The following is a 21368-nucleotide window of genomic DNA, read 5'->3' as shown; positions in this document are numbered from 1 at the left end:
GGTCATAAATGTATTGATTCTTATTTTGATATGTTTAGATTAATATTTGAGTTTTGTGTTATGTAGTTTCATTTATGTTTACGTAGTTATAAATATTATTTGTTTAATTTAATATATGTCTATCTAAGTGTATTTGTATTTATAAAGTTTTCTTATACTAATTATAATGTGATACTTTGAGTGTTTGTTGCACTTTGTAATACACGTTGCTAGTTTTACTGGTTATGGTTAGCTGGTGACCTTTAGAAAATGTTTCTTAGTTGGTAGTGGTCACATTAGAATTTGTGTTTTGACATGTTATGTCATGTTTGTATTTGCACATATTGCTTGTTGTTTTTTCAGCTTCCAGGTGACCCTTTATCATGGTTTACTCAGTTATTGGTGTTTTGCAATTTTTTCAAATGTATTGGTTAGATTCATTCTCCAACAGGTGAGTTTTTTCAGACACACCTCCATGTTTCATCCAATCATATACCGGGAACACCTATTTAATGATCACCTGGTTGATAGACCAGTTACTCTATGACAAAGTCCCATACCTGGGGCGAAACGTGTCAGAGTTATCTGCTATGTGTGTACTGTATGTGTTTTTGCACATTACATTTTCTAATTTACTATTGCTTGCGCTTGGTTTTTCTAATAATCCTACCAGATAGCTGTGATCCGCCTTTGCAGCAGTTTTTTTTTAACAATCTGGTATGAACGTATTTCTTACTTCTAGGTTAAGAGCTGCCTAGATATCATATGCACTTTGCAAAAATGTTGAATTGCATGAGTTTATGAAGCACATGTGTAGCAGCTCTAGCACACTGCAGACAAGGTAGGATATGTGGGAATGGACCTTTTGCCATAAAATTGACACCTTGGCCCCCATTCAATCTAGTGAGGAAAGGGGTAAAAACAGTTGACGTTCACCAACTCCCATTCAAGTGGAGCATTACCCTTCAACTCACAAGATGAAATGAGCGGTTAGAAAGTAATTGTGAACTATGTCATGAACAATGAATGTAGCAAGTTCTATAGCTTTCTTGCCCTGTGTGCATCAGCTTCCGCTTTGGAGGGGGAGTTATGGAGGAGTTCTCCAACACATATACCATAATGGGATGTATCGAATTCTGCACTTGGATTTATCACATGTTCATGTTCTCTGGCAAGCCTGGCCAAATGAATTTACCTGAACAGTACATCCAATAAGACACTTTTTAAAAAAAACAAGAACAGAGCAGACATGAGCAAGAAAAACATGTTTGTACTATAGGATGTTAACTTTTTGAGACCTTTATACTTGATCCTCTTGTGACACTAGAGTCATTAGACGAAAACGTATAGCTCAGTGGTTCCCAACTCCAGTCCTCAAGAAACCCCGACAAGTCAGGTTTAAACAACGTGTGCTGAAGTAGGGATATCCTTAAAACCTGACCTGTTGGAGTTTCTTGAGAACTGGAGTTGGGAACCACTGGTTTAGCTGTAGAAGGGAAAACAGGTATTTCCATCCCACTTAAGCTTAACAGTTCTCCTTCTGTGAGTCTTCCCAGGAATTGTCCTTATTAGGCCCTAATATTGCATTTGGAAGTAATGCCTAACAGTCCAGTAATTCTAATTTGAACAAACACTTCTGTGTCTCTCATTGTTTCCAAAAGCAATTTGTTAAAGGCCCTTCATACAACAAAGGGGTTAATCCCAGGTTATATTGGTTGCATGGCCCCTCTGGCATTGAAGGGGTTAGTCCACAATCCAAATCATAATGTTAAACCAGGCAGGAAAACAACATGTTGGAAAACCATCACCCTCTTGTTTCCACCCCTTTTGGCTCCCAGAGAGAAAGTAAACATAATGCTAAATGTTTTGTCATTTACAATAACGACTTGCACCATGTTTTGAGCTGTAATTTGGGATCAATTTACATTCACAATGGGCTGTGTCCTCTTCTCCCTTCCCGTCTTTAGCTGATGGGTGCCTTGGTCACCCTCCTTGCCCTTTGCAGAGAGGGGAGGGTGGCTTGGAATTCCTGGCTTAGTCACGCTGCCCAGGGAGTCACACAGTAGCTGCACAGGGAAAGCTGGGCTATGAACATCAGGAGATGCACTTGTTTCATGCCTCCTCATACTGTAAACACAAGGGTCAGAAGGGACAAACGGCTTTCAAAGGCAGTTCTGTTTGAAGTGGTTGTTTTGGGTGTTGTTGTGCTTTGAGAATGTGTCCTCCCTGTGTCCTTCTGTGCAGTGTTTGTTGTGTAAGCAAAAAATAAAAAGGGCAAAGAAGCAGGGCTTGATTAAGAAAAATACATGTTAATGCAACAGTTCTGACACGAACAAGTAAAACTCCATTCAAATGTATGGGTTTGTTTTCCGAGCTCCCACTTGGGCTGTTTTGGCATTAAAATAATGTGATGAATATCTACTAATATTAATGGCATTAAGCATTCCAGTGCTAGATTTATAAGTGGTGATGTAGGGCATGGTTTTATGAGTTCTCCTGATGACCTTGAGCAAGTTACATTAGCTCCTTGTTTCTCAGGTATCCAAATTAGATTGGAAGCTCTTTGCAACTCATGGTGCCGTAAAAATCCGGAGCTGAATAAGAAGCCATTATTATTATGTTACATAGTTACATAGTAGATCAGGTTGCAAAAAGACATATGTCCATAAAAGTTTAACCTTTGTTAAATTTAAATTAGGCAAGGTATTCATCCTACATTTAGATTGATCCAGAGGAAGACAGATACAAAACCACAGTGAAACTTTTACCAATCATGTCTCATACTGACTATGGTAGTGTTGCCAATAATAGAATAGAAAATTCATCTAGTCATGAGGTAATTAGGGAAAAGGTACTGTAGAAGATACAAAGCATCCTCATTAATATATATATATATATATATATATATATACCTGTGTCTATCAGCTTTGTGCCAACTGTCTTCCCCCACCAAGCACAGGTTTTACTCAGACTCAGGGCTTCAATGTCTATCTGAACAAGCTCCTCACCCCTACCACATGCAGCACTTATTATCTGAGATCTGACTCGACTGTTCATGGTCCCAAGGTTCAGCAAAATATCCGGCCGCTTCTCCTCCTCTTACCGGGCACCCCCAAACTGGTACACTCTACCGGAGACTCTCACAACCACCACGAGTCTAAGTTCTTTCAAAACTAAAGCTGTCTCACATTTTAATCTGGTCTGTAACTTTTACATACGCCTATAACATATATATTGTCTACTACTGTGCATACAATGTCTTGTATATAATGTATAACCCTGCTCACGTAATGTAACTATGTATTTGTCACCATGTATTTGTCATCATAACTCTGTACCCAGGACATACTTGAAAACGAGAGGTAACTCTCAATGTATTACTTCCTGGTAAAACATTTTATAAATTAATAAACAATGAGGAAAAGATAAGGAAAGGATCCTAGTGTGTAATTTTAAGAGCATAAAAACTCGGTTATCAATGAAAAATGTGGGGCAGTGGTACTATGTATTCTACGAAGGCAATTATATATAGAAGGAGTGTTCCATGAGATCTTCTGTATTCCCTGTGGAGTTGTGAGAGTGGGGTCGCAAGTTCTCCCTGGGCTGGAATTTGTAGGTTTCTTAGGTTGCTGAACATGGTCATAGCATGACTATTATACTTTTTAATGCCAAAGCAGCCAGCAACGCAGTTTGGGGTCAAGGATCTTCTTACGAATACCAATGTTCCTTTTTGAGCAAACAATTGTAATTAGTGGAGACAACATCTATACGAGAAATATTGCTAGATTCACCTAGCACCATTTCAACCCTAAATTGGATGCAGACTACAGTACATTGTAAGTCATTTCCCATCTCACCCAGATACCTGTGAGAGATGTATTGAGATTAACTGCCCTGTAGCGTGTGGAATTTAATACTGATTAATTACTAGCAGAAACATTTTGAAGACCTCCTGAGGGGCAATTGAATAAACACAACCTGGGTATGAGAGAGTACAGTATAAAATGGAGATTAAAATTGTTTTGGAGAAATTTTGGGGGTCAATATTTTTGGAAATTAAAAAAAATCAGACAAATTTCAAAGAAATTTCCATCAATGCATACAACATGACAGGATAGCAAAAAGGCCGTAGGAGACAGAAAACATGACAGACAGACTCTTGTAAGTTATGTACTATATATAGAGGGGGAGAGAGATAAACATTTTGGTTGTAATATATGCAGCCTTTGATTACCTTTATTGTTAAATGAATTACCTAAATTATTGATCGGTTAGTTCTCCCATGATTGATCAGCAAAGATCCTGCTTCCGTGGGTTCACTAAATAGGTGCCTTTCAGTTTCAATCCTTCAGTCTGTGTAACTCAGCAGCTACAGTTTATGCTGATATTACTAAGGTACCATCATCTATTGTTACACTTTGCAGCTCAAATGGCTGGGAATATTGGCAACAAATGATGACAAACAGGAAAGTGCTGCAAAGATCTCGCTGGGGAAGTGTGCTAAAACCTGCCTTATAATCTAATACCACTAAACTGATTTATTTAAAAGGAAAAAAAAAACCCACATGTAGGATATTGCATGGATTGCTCATTTAAGGCTTCAAAATGTCGTGTTTTTTTTTAAATGACTCCAATGTACAGTACAGATACATTATATTTTCTACAAGATATCCAGCGACTTTCTGGCAATTTAGATTCAATCCTGTTTTGCAGCTGCGAGCAATTTAGCACTTGGGCTGTTCTTTGATTTTAAATTGGCTCCCAAACTTACTTACGTTGGGAGGACAAATCATATAGCTGTGCATATACATAGCACAGGATGAGATGGCTAATGAGTTTAACAATGTATAGACTTTTAAGCACACAATGCCCCATCTAAGGACACAATAATCGTCACCAACCTGCTTTTTAACATGACTGCTTAATGGAGCTAAACATTGATGACTGACACTGTGATTGTGAAAGGGTTTTGCTGTTTGTGATAAATCTCAATTAATAACATCTGAGACTATGCAAATTTGCAAAGTACAAAATAGCTGAGTTCTAGGCCAAAAATGGTATTGTAATGGAAAACTACTGAATTAAATGAATGAGGCTACTATATCAAACAAGTATTCACATATATATAAATATCTTGAGAACGAGTAAGGTCATGCAATAGAACTGAAACATTGATCTATGGAATAAAGATGATTTTTCATTTATTATTTATAATTTCTGAGTCCCTGTCTTTTCCAAATGTTGTATAAATGTGTGTGTGTGTATGTGTGTGTGTATATATATATATATATATATATATATATATATATATATATATATATATATATATACAGTGGTTGACAAATCACCAATAAATCTACTCGCCACCTAGTACCAAACGTGTGCTGCTTGGGCCAATATTTACTCGCCCGGGGGTTAAATCCACTCGCCCGGGGCGAGCAAATGTATAGGTTTGTCGAACACTGTATATATATATATATATATATAGAGGTATAGAGGTAAATAAAAGCATTTCGTTAGCCACAGAACGGTATCATCTATTTATTTTTTGATTTTATATATATATAAATATATATACAAACTTATTTTTCATTTACATAAAAATCATTGTGTTCAATAGATTACTATTGTTGGAAATCCCGCTACTGATTATTGGTAAGAAAATCCATGGTTTTCTTTCTCTCTGCCAAGCCCTTATTCAACATACTGTGAAGCTTCTCTTCTGTGCTGAACAATTTTTGTCTTAAGTTTTCACCAGCACTGGGGAGATGCATTGTATGAATAGGGGCCCATGGTGCATCTTTCTGTAGATATCTTTATATCTCTGACTCTGCAGTTTCCTCTCCATCTCTCTCCCTCTCCATCTCTCTCCCTCTCCATCTCCCTCTCCCTCTCCATCTCCCTCTCTCTCTCTCTCCATACAGAGAGAGAGATAGATAGATAGCGAGAGATAAAGAGAGGGAGAGATAGAGAGATATAGGGGCCGATGCAGTAACTTGCGATATGTGTGTGTCGGCAGCGCGCTTAAATCTCCTGTGTTTGGCGGGAATTTGCCGCTAAATGCAGTAAATAGCGATTGTGAGATACAATGGTGAGTTGCACATGTTGCGAGTTCCTGCAGTCAGTGGCGGATGACTGCATGTATCCGGATTTCACTTGAATGTGGCGTCAACCTCTGCACATAAGTAAAAAAAACCTCCTTCTTGCTTAAAGCTTTCAGTTACTCACGGTAGTGACTGTCTTGCTGATACTGACATTAGCAAACCTTTTACTGCTGTCCCTCATTAGATACTTTTGGAAACATAGCTGGTGCAGTGCTTCAGTTGTGTCTTCTGTTCTTTGACACGTGAAGAGGTGATACATGTGTGCATGTGACTTGTGACATTTCATGTACATTTCTGTCTGTGTGTTGGACTCTGTTGCAAAGCTTATAGTACATGTCAGTGAGTTGCTGTGTGTACTGTAACCCGTGCATGCAGCAAGTGGGGAATCACTTCATGCATCTGTATTGAAGAAGAATTTGGCGGCAACTTTTGAACATGAAAAAATCACCTCATGATAGTTTGACCTTACATTCTGTTACTCACAGCAGTGTGTTTCTTGCTGCTAGTGACATTAGCAAGGCTTTCACAGCGCTGTCCCTCAATAGATAGTTTTAGGAACATACCTGCTTCTTGTCATTCACAAGACAGACACCTTTGGCTAACATTAATAATGTATTTTATTATAAACAACACATGTAACAGGTTCTGAATGACATGTAATACAATTGAAGCTGCGCTGCCAGCAGCAACAGTACAATGACACAACAATGTCACTAGCAGCTGAAATTTTCGGCTCTCGCCTGCTTGTTGGTGCCGCAGCTTTTTGGCGCTTTTCTCGCAAGGAGTTTCTCCCGCGCACTCCCGAGATCTTACTCGGCATCTACTGCATTCTGCGTGCTGCTTAATATGGCGAAATAGCCATTCTCGCCACCCCGCCAGCGCTTGATTTCCGGCAACAATTGCATATGCCGTTTTTCAGGTAACTCGCACACATACCGCCATCAACTGCATACTACATGCCAATCTCGCAATAAAACAGCCAAATTCAGCCTTCTCGCAAGTTACTGCATCGGCCCCATAGAGAGAGATAGAGAGAGGGAGAGGGAGAGAGGGAGAGATAGGCAGAGGGAGAGATACAGATACATACATTTTTTCGGGACTAAAACTGAAACATTTCTTGTGCACTAGACTGACCTCAAGTGAAAAACAGTCTCGGCAGAGGTTATAGCTGTCTTTCAATAAAGCACTTCATTATGTTTAAACTTTACCAGCCGCAGGGCTAACAATACATACTCCCCATTGTCATTTTTTAGCCCTCTTTTGAATTAAACTGTTGACACGAGTTGTCTTTTGCAGAAGAAAGTCATTCTCCGGAACTTGTTTTTTTTACTCCCAGGAGATTGTACAGTAGCTATGAGAAATAGCAATGTCACTAGTACGGTATGTAAATATATAATACAAAAACAACAGATTCCCATTGTGACATGCACAACACATACTACAAACAAACGCTGGGTGAGAATAGAGGGACACTGTTACATAATATGCATTGATTACAGTATTTTTATTGCTGTGCATTTCGTAATACACATGGACTTTGTATCATCCCTGATAGTAAAGAAGATACACAAACAGATATGCAGTTTAAGGAGAACCAACACTTTTTTTTATTTGACTAACCTGAACTCTCATGTTTTCAATTACACAGCATGTGTATTAAAATGTATCGACCCTCCCCCCCCCCCTCCCCTTAATTTAATCATATACCTGTGGTGCAAGTTCATAAGTTCATAGAGTTGTGCTCATTATTTGGCTGAAACCAGACAGTATACCACTACTTTCTAATACCACTTCTGCAAATGACTAATAATGTGAGGTACACTGAGAAAGTGACAACGGTTTTCGAAGAAATGCAACCAAAATAATAATAATAATAATCTTCTTTATATTATTAAGTTTGCATCTTCATCCAGGTTCAATTGATAACATAGCTCAAATAGAACATAAATATTTAAGTACCATGTTCCCATTAAATTGCATGTTCCTCTCAAAGCAGGATTGCCTTTATTAATGTGTGTGTATGTGTGTGTGTATATGTACATACTAGCTTGCATAAATTAATAAACCACATTACAATACGTAAATCTGACCTATAATGTTGCCCAACGCTTCAAGTTTGTATATTTGTATCCTGCGCTTCTTTATACAAACGTTTATATATATATATATATGCATATTACTCACTTGAAGGGGTAACATGTGATATTTTTCACCAAGAACAAAAATGGAGATAAGATTTCACAGATTCCATTACAATATCAGCAAATGATACCATAAGAACATCACAATACACATAAGGTGTCATCATGCCGGATGTAACTCTCTTTTTATAGCATGACAATGAATGTAACGATTTGTAGCCGCAGTACTATTAATTCATTGATATGAGTTTTTTTCTACCTAACGCGTATTATTAAGCACTGACTTAAAAGGTCAGATATGTAAATATTACATTACAGTAGTGGCATAAGTTTATGTTAAAGCATGACATTATTTAACCAACTAATACATGCTGCGAAATTGCATCAAACAATGTCGAATTTATAACGATTAATGCGAAAATACTACAAAATCAGTTCTGAAATATGTTTTTTTTTTTCAGGGGCATTTCCCTTACGTTGATCCGTGCTGAATCACAGTTTATTATACGACTATCTATTTTCTCTTTCTGGGTTACAGAAAACTATGGATTCTTTGGCATGCTCATTGTTGTATATTTTGCTGGGTTAAAGTTAATGGTTAATGGTCATAGCGATAAAGTCATAGAAAAGCCATAACGATGAAATCACATTTCACTGTGGCTGGATATACAGTACAACTAACCTCTTGCTTACAAAATAATTACGATGCGCTTTGACACCTGCAGTATAATATGCTGACATGCACCAATGTGTGATATTTAGCCGTCAAGTATGAGATGCTTTCACCATGTGAGTAGCAAAGCAATAAGGCACTCTGGAGATGGAGGAACATCACTTTAGCTTATTGTAATCCAACTCCTACTTGCATCTCTACACTTGATGCATTAATGGTCCCAGACCATTTACATTGGTATGGGGAAGAGTTCTTTTGTAACTCTGCATTGATTGCTGCTATTATTAGTCATGGCACATACATGTATTGTGTGCAATAAAAGGGCATGGCTCTGTTCCAATGTCAGTTTCACATCAGTGCTGAGACCAGCTAGCTCTGCATAGCTCAGGAGCCCGGCGAGCAGCTTCTGCTGCCCTGAGAGAGCGCAGTTTACTGTACACAACCCAACATTGTGGGCTGAAATGTTTTCTCTTTCAGATAACGATTATCTAAAGTCATTCCAGTTCAGGGAATGCAGATCTTATTTATTTGTTGTAACATTATATAGAAACAACGTATTTCACTCTTTATCGGTAAACTTGTTTTGCTGACAGAGTGATTTCTTACTGATGACCATCAAAGAGTGTAAAGTTTAAATGTACTGTGATTGATCTCCACTAAAGTCTTTTTATTTATTTATTTTAATTTTAGGTGGGAAACAAGAGTGGATTGGTAATGTATATAAGTTGCTGAGGTTTCGTCAAATATATTAAGTTTGGTTAAAATGAAGACAAAAAAAAAACATGTGAAGATGCAATTGAAAAGGGTATACGTGTCATTATTACAGTATGCGAGAAAATAAACTTTTTAAGACATCCAAAGTTATTTTAAATATAATGTACACGTGGCGTGGTGCATATTCTGCATATTGGTGCTTCTAAAATCAACATCTATTTTATATATATATATACACATACTTACATTTTGTGGGAATTGGATTGAATTATTTACGTATGAAAATAAGGTGTCTTTGTTCCAGAAAAGAGGATGCTATGTATAGAGAGGTTTTGTATGTAAGGATTTACTCATTTAAATATGTGAATACAAGCAAGGTGGTTGGTAAAAAAAAAATGGTTTGTGCAATAAAAAATTGACAGGCTCAAATACTGTAAACACATTTACATTGATCACGGAACAATGCATATTGTATCCTAAATAACACAAATATTCCATGATTTTTCATTTCCAAAATGATTATACTGAAATGTGTAGTAACGTTGTTCCCGTCTGTGCAGCATTTGACATTACATTTTGGTATTATTTGTACATATAGTGACTTTGGGGAGCAGAGTTGGGTAAATACTTGGATGTGATCTTTAAACCCCCCCCCCCCCCCCCCATAATATTACAATTAAAATGATCAAAGTTGGGATATAGATTGTACGAATCTACTATTAGTGGGGATGCACATTGCGGGGACTTCATATAAGAGAAACAAGATCAGATGCATATTTAGCTTTGGAATTAGTGTAGGGATTGAATGAGATTGTTTTTTTTTTTTATAAAAACAGTCTATTTGACATTATACATGTATAGCGTCGTAAACAACCCAGTGTAATATAGAAGACTTATATAAACAACGAATTTATTGCAGCACAATACCATAAAGCTGCCTGCAGGGAAAAATAACAACCATTTTCAATCAGATTTACAATTGCCATGCAACACCCACTATTTACAAAAAACAAGCCATCCTTTTCATTCGAGCGTCTATTTTCTGTAAAACAACTCATTTTAGACATTGAAACGGAACTGCAGACCGAGTTAAGTACAGTATCCACAATAACTCTTTTTTTTTTTGCAAACCCTGAACAAGTCTGTTTTATCTGGATGAGATGGACTTTCTTTTGTTTGTTTTGTTTTTTTGTTTTGTTTTTCCACCTTTTATTTTTCTTTGTCCTCATCATGGATTGCAGTCTGGAAGATTTGTTTACAATACAGCCCTCTACATTGCTCTCTACCTTCTTTAATAAAAAATAAAAAAAATCAAATAAAATCATGTAAGTGATAAGCTGAGCAGGGATAGTGATGATAACTATAATAAAAGTGACCAGCTGTAAGTAGCACTGGCATTTCTGCACACTAGTAAATACCAGTGGGCGTGCACTGGGGAAAGTAGGGCTTGGTTATTGCCTTTAGCCAATCATAGCTCGCCCAGCCTGTCCCATCAACCAATCAGCGTGGCAGCTGGTTTAGCCCTGACTCAGATTATGCAGAGTGTGCAGTGCCTCTCAGAGACCTATTAAAGCTTGCAGATCCGCTGCCTGCACTCAGCAAGCAAACAACTGCTGGGAGACAGACCTCACCTCTCTCTCCCTCCCTCTGCCTGACTCACCCTCCCAGCGGGTTTAATGCCACATCTACCTGGATATAGGGAAAGCGCAACAAACAGATCAACCTCTCCACCTATCTGCCCTGTAGACAGCACAGGGGAGTGTCTGCCTACACCCCCCCCCCCCCAAGGAGGACCTGCACTGGCTGACCTTACCTAGCCACTGATTTGTTTTTTCCCCCTGTGGGTCTCTGTCAGTGGATGCTGTCTTCAAAACCACTTACTGGTCTCCCGCCCCAGCCGAGTTGTGGTAAGTTGCAGCCCACATGGTTGTGATCTTGTTATGATGGGTAGATCGTTTTCTCCAAATGTCCTGCATTGCAAAGTGACCAGTGAAGGGATGTATCGGTTATAGCCCGAACTGAATATGGACTGAGGCTCACTGTGTGATTGTGTTGTTGGGTGACTTGGTCTACCATTTACCTATTTGTTTTCTGTCAGATTTAATACTTTGGGGTTTTTCAAGGTTAACACATTTCTGAGCACATACAGTATGGGATATGTGCTCAGCATAGTATAAACGCAAAACTGATGCAATGCAGGGGCAAAACTATACAACATTGCTTCAGTGCTTCAGATGTACCAAGGAAGAATCTCATTAATTTACCCCTGAATTGCACCACTTTTGGGTGGTATTTTTTTTATTTTATTTACATTTAGTTGGGATGGTTTATCTGTAAGAAACAAGGTGTGGCATAAATAAATAAATAATAATTGAGCATTAAAAGCAAAACCCTACAAAGCTCCCTACATGAATGGATTGCGGAGTGTAGGTTGAGGTTCGACATGTGTTTATAATTTCTGCAGACCACATGTAAATAAATGTCACAGACTTTAATATGTGTTTTGTCCTGCTGGCTAAATAAATACGAAGCAGGTTAATTTAAGCATTTTTAGGTCTTGGTAATTATAGAGACAAGCGAAATGTAATAAACTCAAGTATGACATATAAATAATCTAATAGGATTCCTGCGAATGACAAAATTGGACAAAACATGACGGGTCAGAAATTCACTTTAACTATATATCACATTTTGTAGGGAAAAGGACAATGATAGCTATATAGATAACTTTACTTGGAAATTAATAATCATTATAGAAGAATCATTTGTTTTATGTCAACAGAAAAAGTTCTATCTATCTATCTATCTATCTATCTATCGATCTATCTATCTATCTATCTATCTATCTATCTATCTATCTATCTATCTATCTATCTATCTATCTATCTATCTATCTATCTATCTATCCAAACATGACTTTTCTTGCACCAACACGGGCACAAAGATGTTATTATATGTATACAATGTGAATACAATATATTTGTTCTGCTACTTAAAGCAATACATATGTATATAGTTTATACATTCGGCTTCTTATATACACACACCACAGAAATGAGTTGTGTCAGGCAACAAAGGGGACGTTTATTGTATATACAGAACAGAGGTTAATTATTTTCACCCAAATAAATAACAAACAAGTGTAATATATATATATATTCATTCCATAATTCAGACAAAGGGTATAAAGTGCTCCGTTTGTTCCTGCAGTGAACGAAAAAGAAGCAAAGGAGAGAGGAGGAGAAGAAGAAGGGGAGAGCGAAGGAGTAGTAGAGTCCGGGCTCAGGAACCAGAGAGGGGAGCCGGAGATGTATGAGGTGCAGGCAGCAGTTGCCCCTTCCTCTTCCCTCTCCTCTTCTTCCTCTCCCCAGTCCTCATACTCCTCCTCGCTGGCCGGGGACTCTGAGATAGACGTGGAGAGCCTGGAGATGGAGAGTGATGGGCAGGCTGAGCCCTGCTTCAGGACAGGGGAGCCAGAGGATGAGGAGGAGGAGGAAGAGGACCACGAGGGGGACGAGGAGGCCCCCACCAGCAAGCTGCAACAGCAGCAGAAGCCCGCGGAGAAAGGAGGGGAGCAGAGGAAGCTGAGCAGGACCCCCAAGTGTGCCCGGTGCAGGAACCACGGGGTGGTGTCCTGCCTGAAGGGCCACAAGCGCTTCTGCCGCTGGAGAGACTGCCAGTGTGCTAACTGCCTGCTGGTGGTGGAGAGGCAGAGGGTCATGGCAGCACAGGTGGCCCTCAGGAGACAGCAGGCGACTGAGGTGAGTGGCAAGCTGCAGGTGGTAACCCAGCACAGGGGTATAAGAAAGCATGTATCCAAGTCCCCCAGCTTCATGTGAAAACGGCACCAATGTTAACAAGGAAAAAAAGGTCTCGTAGGAAATAATCGTTTTGCAGCCTGGATGCTGTAATACATAAACCCCAGGTTTTGAGGCTGAAGAAAGACTTATATCCCTCTAGTATAAACTTTTCCTTAATTCTATAAGGGGGGTGGGGGTGTAATTATATTAGATGTATATGGTTATTGATCCAGGGAAAGTAGTGAATGTACGTACCTGGCCTATTGAGTTAGTTTAACAATCTCTCCTGTGATTTCTCATTTTTAAATCATGTGGGGTTATTCACTTCTTATTAGACAGGAATGATTTTGTTTTTGACCAGTAACTAACTGTTGCCCATGCCGGGATCACTTGACGTCTCCCACTGTAGTGTCCCAGTACCGATATTCTCCTACACATGAGGAGACTTATTAAAGGTTCACACATTGCTGCGTTTTATTTTGTTCTTCCTTCTCATAGGATTAAAAAATGTCTATATCCAGGGCACGTAGTGGAAAAGACATCACATTCCGTACAAAGCATTATCTAGTCAGATAAACATATCTTACAGCCTCGAGGAATCCATATATGGTACAGGAGTATGTGATCAGGGATACCTTTGTCTCATTTAAACAGACTCGAATTAATACCCAAACTATCACAAAATAAACTTCGTTGCAGCTACCCCAAAGTACTCTTTATTTACTTTTAGAAACGACATATAGTTTTATATTGTAATATATACAACACATACTGTGCATAGGAAGGAAGTAATAGTATGGATGTCCACTGATGATAAACATGCAACAAAATGCATTGGAGAAAAAACACTCTTAAATACAAGATACCGAATGTTATTTATTACAGTGGGTTAGCTAAGTCAAAACATGAAGGCAAAGTTTCTGAAACCCAACCTAAATACTCCAAGATGTACTGTAATCATGTATGGTAGCATCCAGGCAATATAGAATATGTTCAGGGGAGGAAATCGTGAGTTTAGTCAAAACGTTAGCTTCAGTTTATGGATAATATCCCAAGGAAAGTCACTCTCCTATTTATTGTCGTATTGTCCGGGATGTTGAAATAGCATATAAATAATATAATGTGAAATTACACTGCCTGGTCGGTTACATGCATTTCCAGTCTGAATTCGTTATCCATTTAGTTTGTTGTTGTATTTCTATAAATGACCCTTAATGCCTCTTCCAGCATTTCTTGAATGACTACATTTGTTACACATGTTTTGTGTATCAAGTGTCATTCAGCCCTCTTACGCCTTGGCAGGCTGTATTTTACTTGTTGGGACTAATTAGGCATACATTTGTTAGACTAATATTTATCTGGTCTATAATGAGTGTCCCAGGTTCTCACTTAAACTACCGGCGTATAGTTATCGCAGATACCGCCCCACTGGACACGTATGTAGGACAAGATCAGTTCTAGTGAATCCCAAATGACAAAGCCCCATTACGTTTTCTGCATCTACAACTTTAGTTTTAACGTTTCATTTGTACAAGTAGGCGATTCCTCAACAAGTTCATTGTTTCTTTATAATAAAGAAAAAACTCCACAGCTTCGTGAGTAAATACACAAACACACACATATACCTTTGGGGTGTGTTGATGCATTCATTACACACTTGTGTCTATATTACCCTGCAGAAACACATACCTACAGTAAAACACTTGTCATTCAGACGCATATTGACAACGCACACTCAATCTTTCTTTTAATAAGTGGGGCATTGCACAATATTGTGGAAACTCAGTTCTAAAGCAGTGTATTTCATTTAATCAAGATCTATAACACAGCATTAAAATGCTGCTGTCCTACCAACACATTATTATTAACATTCCTCACTTCTCAGTGCAACAGAAGCATTTTTACTCATGGCATTATTTTGCTTTTTACAGTAGTTGCAATGCCCAGAAAGCACTGTAGTTAATGTAGCAGTGTCAGCTGCCCTGCAATTATGTGTCATCAGGAACAGCAGCAACCTTCTGTTAGATGTGGCAGAACTAACAGCCCAGAAGTGGTAGAGAAACAGACTACCAGTGAGAATTCAGCGCTGCACTGTACATGGTGTCACTGGCAGATGGCTTGGGAGTGTAACACAGTTCTGTCCCGCAGAGAAGTTTGCAGGAGAATCCAGGGGCATATGAGTTTTTCCCCTGTTGTGCCAGACTAAAACAGAAATGTTAAACCACTACTGTGAAGAAAAAAATGCCCTTTGTTTTTTATCTAAACATCTAAATGAAGTGAGGCTATTTTATGTTGAAACTCATAAATATCCACATGACTTTTTTTTTATTGTGTTTACTGTAGGTTAAGTCACTTGATTCCTGTTCGCTGTATGATGGGTTTACATTTAAAACAAAATCTGTATTTATCTTTCCTAAATGAGATGATTGAAGGCGTGTTTTTTGTCAACACTGGACTAGGGACTGATATCATTTAGAAACGATTGTGTCACTGTTTATATATATATAATGTGTGTGAAATGTTCTATTTATTTTTCAGGATAAGAAAGGTCTGTCAGGAAAACAAAATATTACAGAGAGGAAAACAATTTATCAGAGGCACATTAGAACACCGAGTCTGCTGGCTAAGAGCATTCTTGAAGGTAATACATGGCTAACATTTGATTTTCAGGTCTATTACTGTCAGTTTTAATTCCATACTTGCTACTACTCCACTGCCTTCGTGTATTTCTCTAGGATTTTTGTCCGGCACAGATAAAGTCTTATGTTAAGTAAAGCAATAAAGCATTATTTTATCGATTAGGCCGCAGACCAGAACATTACAATACACTGTATACTACAACAATTAACCATTAATTAATAATTATTTTTTAGGAAATATACATCATATTAATTTATTTATTTTATAGCAGTCATCCCTTTCTTGATGTCTAAACAAAGTAATTAAACAGTATACAGCTTTCTAGTTTTTAATTATATAAAACATTTTTCTCCATTGAAATTATTATGCAATTACAGTAGGTAATCAATTAAAAAAAAACCATAACAATAGATAGATGGAAATATCAGCAAACAAGCAGGGGACTCTAAAAAAATAAATGTAAATACATTCTGTGAGAAACTGCCATAATACCGGTCCTGGAATCAGACCTTTATCAGGGTTTTGATTCTAGGACCGAAACGTCGGTATTGTGGCTGTTTTGTTTACTGTATTTATTAAATTGTATGTTAGAGTGTTGGTATTTTCATGCATACTTCTTATCGAGTTGTGAGAGATGTTCTACTACTGAGCTGGAGGCCTTATTTTTGGTTTATTTTTATTGATTTTGTGTGCCAGGTTTTATTCTACTGTGTTTAACAATAGAGATGAACATTATAAACATATAATCATAGTTCATATATTGGAGTCACATTATTACTGTTTACCACCTCCAGAAAAAAACAGTGTTAGGGAATCCATTCACCAGATTGCTTATATAAGAGAGTTTATTTAGAATGATTCTGTCTTTGTGAAATTTATGTATACATAATTGGCCCGGATATAGTGTTACACTAGTTTGCAGGTGAGCATCATCTATTACTCAATATTGATCAATACCCGCCTGAAATACACTACAGAAACTATATCATTTTTTAAAATATATATTATATATTATATATACATATACATATACACATACACATACACGTACACATACACATACACATACATATACATATATATATAGGCAATAGGATACCGTGTTGACGAATATCAAAGGCAGAACTCCAATGGTTGGTCAAAAATATATATTGTAATTAACAAGACATCATTCCAATGTTTCGGTCCACGTGCGGGACCTTTATCCAGGTGATGTGATTACAGAGTGAACATGAACACATCAATACCTGCAAAGACCTATAACAAACAGGTGCAACACATACCAATGATTAAATAATGCTTAACATACAATAGGATTGCCTCTCCCATAGAGGGAGGCAATCTTATCGTATGTTAAGCATTATTTATGTGTTCATGTTCACTCTGTAATCACATCACCACGTTGGAATGATGTCTTGTTAATTACAATATATTTTTTTGACCAACCATTGGAGTGCTGCCTTTGATATTCGTCAACACGGTATCATATTGCCTATTTCATTATATAGGATCTGCACCCACCCAATTGACTGACCTGAGAGATATATATATATATATATATATCACATTAATAGCATTCCACTCTAGTAAAGTCTGATGAGCTTACACAAATACTGCAATGAAAATGAAAGTTAGTAGGATTAATAACCAATCACTCAAGTATAACCAAAACACTAAAGATTTGACTAAAAAGTAGGCTTAAAAAAAACCATCATGGTCTTTCCACCCCCTCACCCCCTCCGAAAAAGATACACACCTATCTTTAAAAAAAACATTTGCAATTTAGTAAAATGACTGCATTTTTATTTCCCTTGCAAATGACTCTGCTCTTAAAGCAACCTGTTGCACTAGAATTGTGCAGTTGTTCACAAGATAATGACGTGATCGCAGCATTACAGTTTCGTTCTAAAAATGGACATTTTTATCAATCGTTTTCCTACTGATGAGAATGAGAAATTCAGCTCAATTAATTAACTCTTTCGTTGCCAAATGGGCCTGCATCGCCTCCCCCTCTGACATCATTCGGGTTACTTTTGATCATGGGTTTGTTGCAAATTGTGGTTTGTCTATAAATACAAAAACCCATATTTCATTATATTTTATTGGGATGGTCATTTGCTTCACCTTTTAAACTTTCCCTAAGCCCTTTCCTTCATTTCATCTTCTTTACACTGTCTTAACTATCTGTCTTTTTTTCTTTTCTCCTAGTTACCCTTCGAGTTTCCTATCATCTGTAACACTTTGTACATTATGATTCGTCTCTAGGAAATAGAAATGGCATCAATCCTAGGTATATAGCTATGTTTCCTGCCCCTATGTATGACAGAGGAATAAAAAAAGAAGCCGCTGTTTAACTGTATGAGAAGTAGCATCACAGAACTCCAGCATCCACGTGTGTTTCTCTTTGAAGTCCAGGCTCCCTCTTGGCTTATTCGCTGTTTATTATATATGTCCCATTTCATAGTATATTAAATCAATCAATCAATGCAGCTTTAGAGTGTGATAGCCGAAACATGTCATTAAATAAGGAATACATTATTTAAGGATCAAGTCCTTAAATATTACATTTATATTGGTTAGAAAGCCCCCCCCCCCCTTCCTCCATTAAGCTAATGAAAGTTTCATACAACTCACGTATTATTTTTGGTTAGGATATCGTGTTTTCCTTTGGTTATCAGGCAACCGACCTAATAAATAACTTGTGATTGCAGGTTACCGGCCAGTTCCAGCAGATCCCTACATGGGGGCGAATTCCCCCTTGCCAGGCCCCGTAAGTGACAGGATGAGGAAGAGACGGGCCTTTGCTGATAAGGAGCTGGAGAACATTATGCTGGAGAGAGAGTACAAGGAGAGAGAGATGCTGGAAGCCACTCAAGCTGCCGGCCTTTTTTTACCCAACCGTATGGTGCATGCTGCAGAGTTCAATTCTTACAAAACTGCCTATGGGCCTTCACAAGCTGATGCCCCTAGTAAGGACTTCTGCAATTTCCTGCCCACTTGCCTTGATCTCACCATGCAGTATTCAGGATCAGGGAACGTGGAACTGATTTCTTCCAACGTCAGCGTGGCCACAACCTATAGACAATATCCCATGCCTTCAAGGTTCCTGGTGTGGCCAAAGAGTGGTCCTATCAGTGATGCTCTTCTCTACCAGCAGTGCCTTTTAAATGCTACTGCTATGCAGGCTCTGAAGCCTGGGTCAAACTATGACAAGTCCACACCAGCCATGGAATGCCAGGCTCCAGAGCATGACTTGGCACCACCCAAAATGGAAAACCCACTCTTACATCATCATTCAGGTCAAAGTGAACTCCGCAGCCTCCCGCAGGACACCGGGGAAAGATCTGCGTTTTCACCACCACAAAGGAACTTCCCTCAGCTTTCTAACAAGGACCAGTTACCTCCACCTGACAGCCTAATGAGCAAAGTAAGTAAAGAAGGCACAAAGCAGCCTCTGTCATTAAAATACAGCCCTTTCCACTCATTATTTCAGCATGCACACCTTGAGAAATCCTTGCCAGAGCTGAAAACCCCCTATGTCAAAGACCCCTACGAAGAACCATCAAAGAAATTGAGAGAATGCTCCTCCAAGGAAAATCAAAAGTATAAATTCACCATTGATAGATACAGCAAGGACTTTTTCTTAGGCAAAGAGGCAGGGACAAAACTTTCAGTGAATGAACCACTACCGTTTTCTGTAGAAGCAATTCTCAAGAGGCCCTCCACCACAGTGTCACGTTTAAATCAGTGAACCACCCCTTCTCTTGTGCTAATCGGACAAGTCCCTGCATTCTGTGAACACTCAGCAATCTTTCATTTGGAAGGTTTGCCCTGTGACTTTTGTGATGTACAGTACATGACCGTTTTATATAATGTATATACATTTGCATGTTGCTTCTCTCCTGTAAAAATAAAAAATATTTAAATGTAAACAAAAATATGATCTGCATATGTGAACAATTGTAAAATACTTGCATTTGGAACAATATATATATATATATATAAATATAAATATATAATAAAATGAAATGGTTACATTTTTCTTTATTCTTTTTGCATCATTTTCACTTACGAAATAATGCATGCTTGACCTTATTAAAAGCAGTATAAATACAGTATAAACTCACAGGATTTGGCTTCAGTATTCACTCCGGGGTTCAGCAAGAGCCATAGACGAGTAATGGCAGGATATAGATTTGTTTTATATTGTTCTAGTCTTATAGAAAGACATAATTGAAGCATGACTTATTTAAAGTAAATTTGATGTGTTTTAAGTCCTATTATTATTTATACTTTCATTAAATGCGTTTGGAAACTGTTTTAATGGGAATCCCACATTACAACAATAAATGATAACCCATCTGACAATCACCATTGTTTTACATTTCAGCTCAGAAATCTCGATTCCTTTCATATTCAGCTCCCCCCCCCCACAGAAAAAAAGCATCAGTTCCAAAAGCATTTAATCGTAAAAAGGACATTTTAAATTAACTCAATATATGCTATTAATCCCTTATGTGATTGCAGCTATTGCTCTAGAGGGAGAAATACGATGGGCTGCTAACAAAAGGGACACACACACACACACACACACACACACACACACACACACACACACACACACACACACACACACACACACACACACACACACACACACACACACACACACACACACACACACACACACACACACACACACACACACACACACCTCTGTGTGTGTAGATTCCTGGCTTTAAAGCAGTCGATCTACCTGAAGAAGGGACCTGGATGGTTTTGAGAGATTGCATTGTTTTAAACACCAGTCAGTCCATTAAAGTATACTTTAAACCCACTACCTGCAGTCTCTTGCTGAACATTTTTCAAGCTGCTTTATTCCATTTGCTTGTTGAGATTTGAAGGAGTACAGTGCTGTCTATTGAAAGGTTGAGCACAAGATACTTAGTCATTGTACTGTAAGTCAAACGTACTCAGCTCTGTCAAGTACCAAAGTGGAAACTGTATGACATGTTAGGCACCGATGTGATGTGTATACTGTACTACTGTATTTTTTATATTTTCTGAGATTTTAATTTCAGGACTTGCTTGATTTGTTACATGTTACCAAAGTATGTTGTGAAGGGACATGCCATCAAACCTTGCAAATAAACCATACAGGATACATGCAGGACTCCCATATTAATTCAGAGGAATGAGGGAAATCACATTTGCCAGCTTTCTCCCACAAGAAGGAAAACACATATTTCTTCCTGAATGAAGAACTAGAAGCAGGCAAAACGTATACTTGGATTACATGCTGTTTCCAAACTGCTGC

The 21368-nt window shown here is 38.1% G+C and overlaps 1 protein-coding gene across 2 annotated transcripts; it reads left to right on the top strand.

Moving 5' to 3' along the window:
* Window positions 1-11185: 11185 nt before the first annotated feature.
* DMRT2 (doublesex and mab-3 related transcription factor 2) lies at window positions 11186-20339 on the top strand. Of its 2 annotated transcripts, XM_075597287.1 has the most exons (4): window positions 11186-11518; window positions 12822-13372; window positions 15950-16052; window positions 18763-20330. In XM_075597287.1, exons 1-4 carry the CDS (start codon window positions 11470-11472, stop codon window positions 19800-19802), a joined length of 1743 nt encoding a protein of 580 aa, XP_075453402.1. In that variant the 5' UTR covers window positions 11186-11469; the 3' UTR covers window positions 19803-20330. The 2 variants fall into 2 exon arrangements, with proteins under 2 accessions (XP_075453402.1, XP_075453412.1); XM_075597297.1 differs by lacking the exons at window positions 11186-11518; window positions 12822-13372 and adding an exon at window positions 18260-18341 and having other exon boundaries at window positions 15985-16052; window positions 18763-20339.
* Window positions 20340-21368: the final 1029 nt, after the last annotated feature.

This window comes from Ascaphus truei, chromosome 1 (assembly GCF_040206685.1).
Source record: "Ascaphus truei isolate aAscTru1 chromosome 1, aAscTru1.hap1, whole genome shotgun sequence".
NCBI lineage: Eukaryota > Metazoa > Chordata > Amphibia > Anura > Ascaphidae > Ascaphus > Ascaphus truei.
The sequence above is the reverse complement of the archived record's forward strand: the minus strand, read 5'-3'. Positions and strand labels throughout refer to the sequence as shown.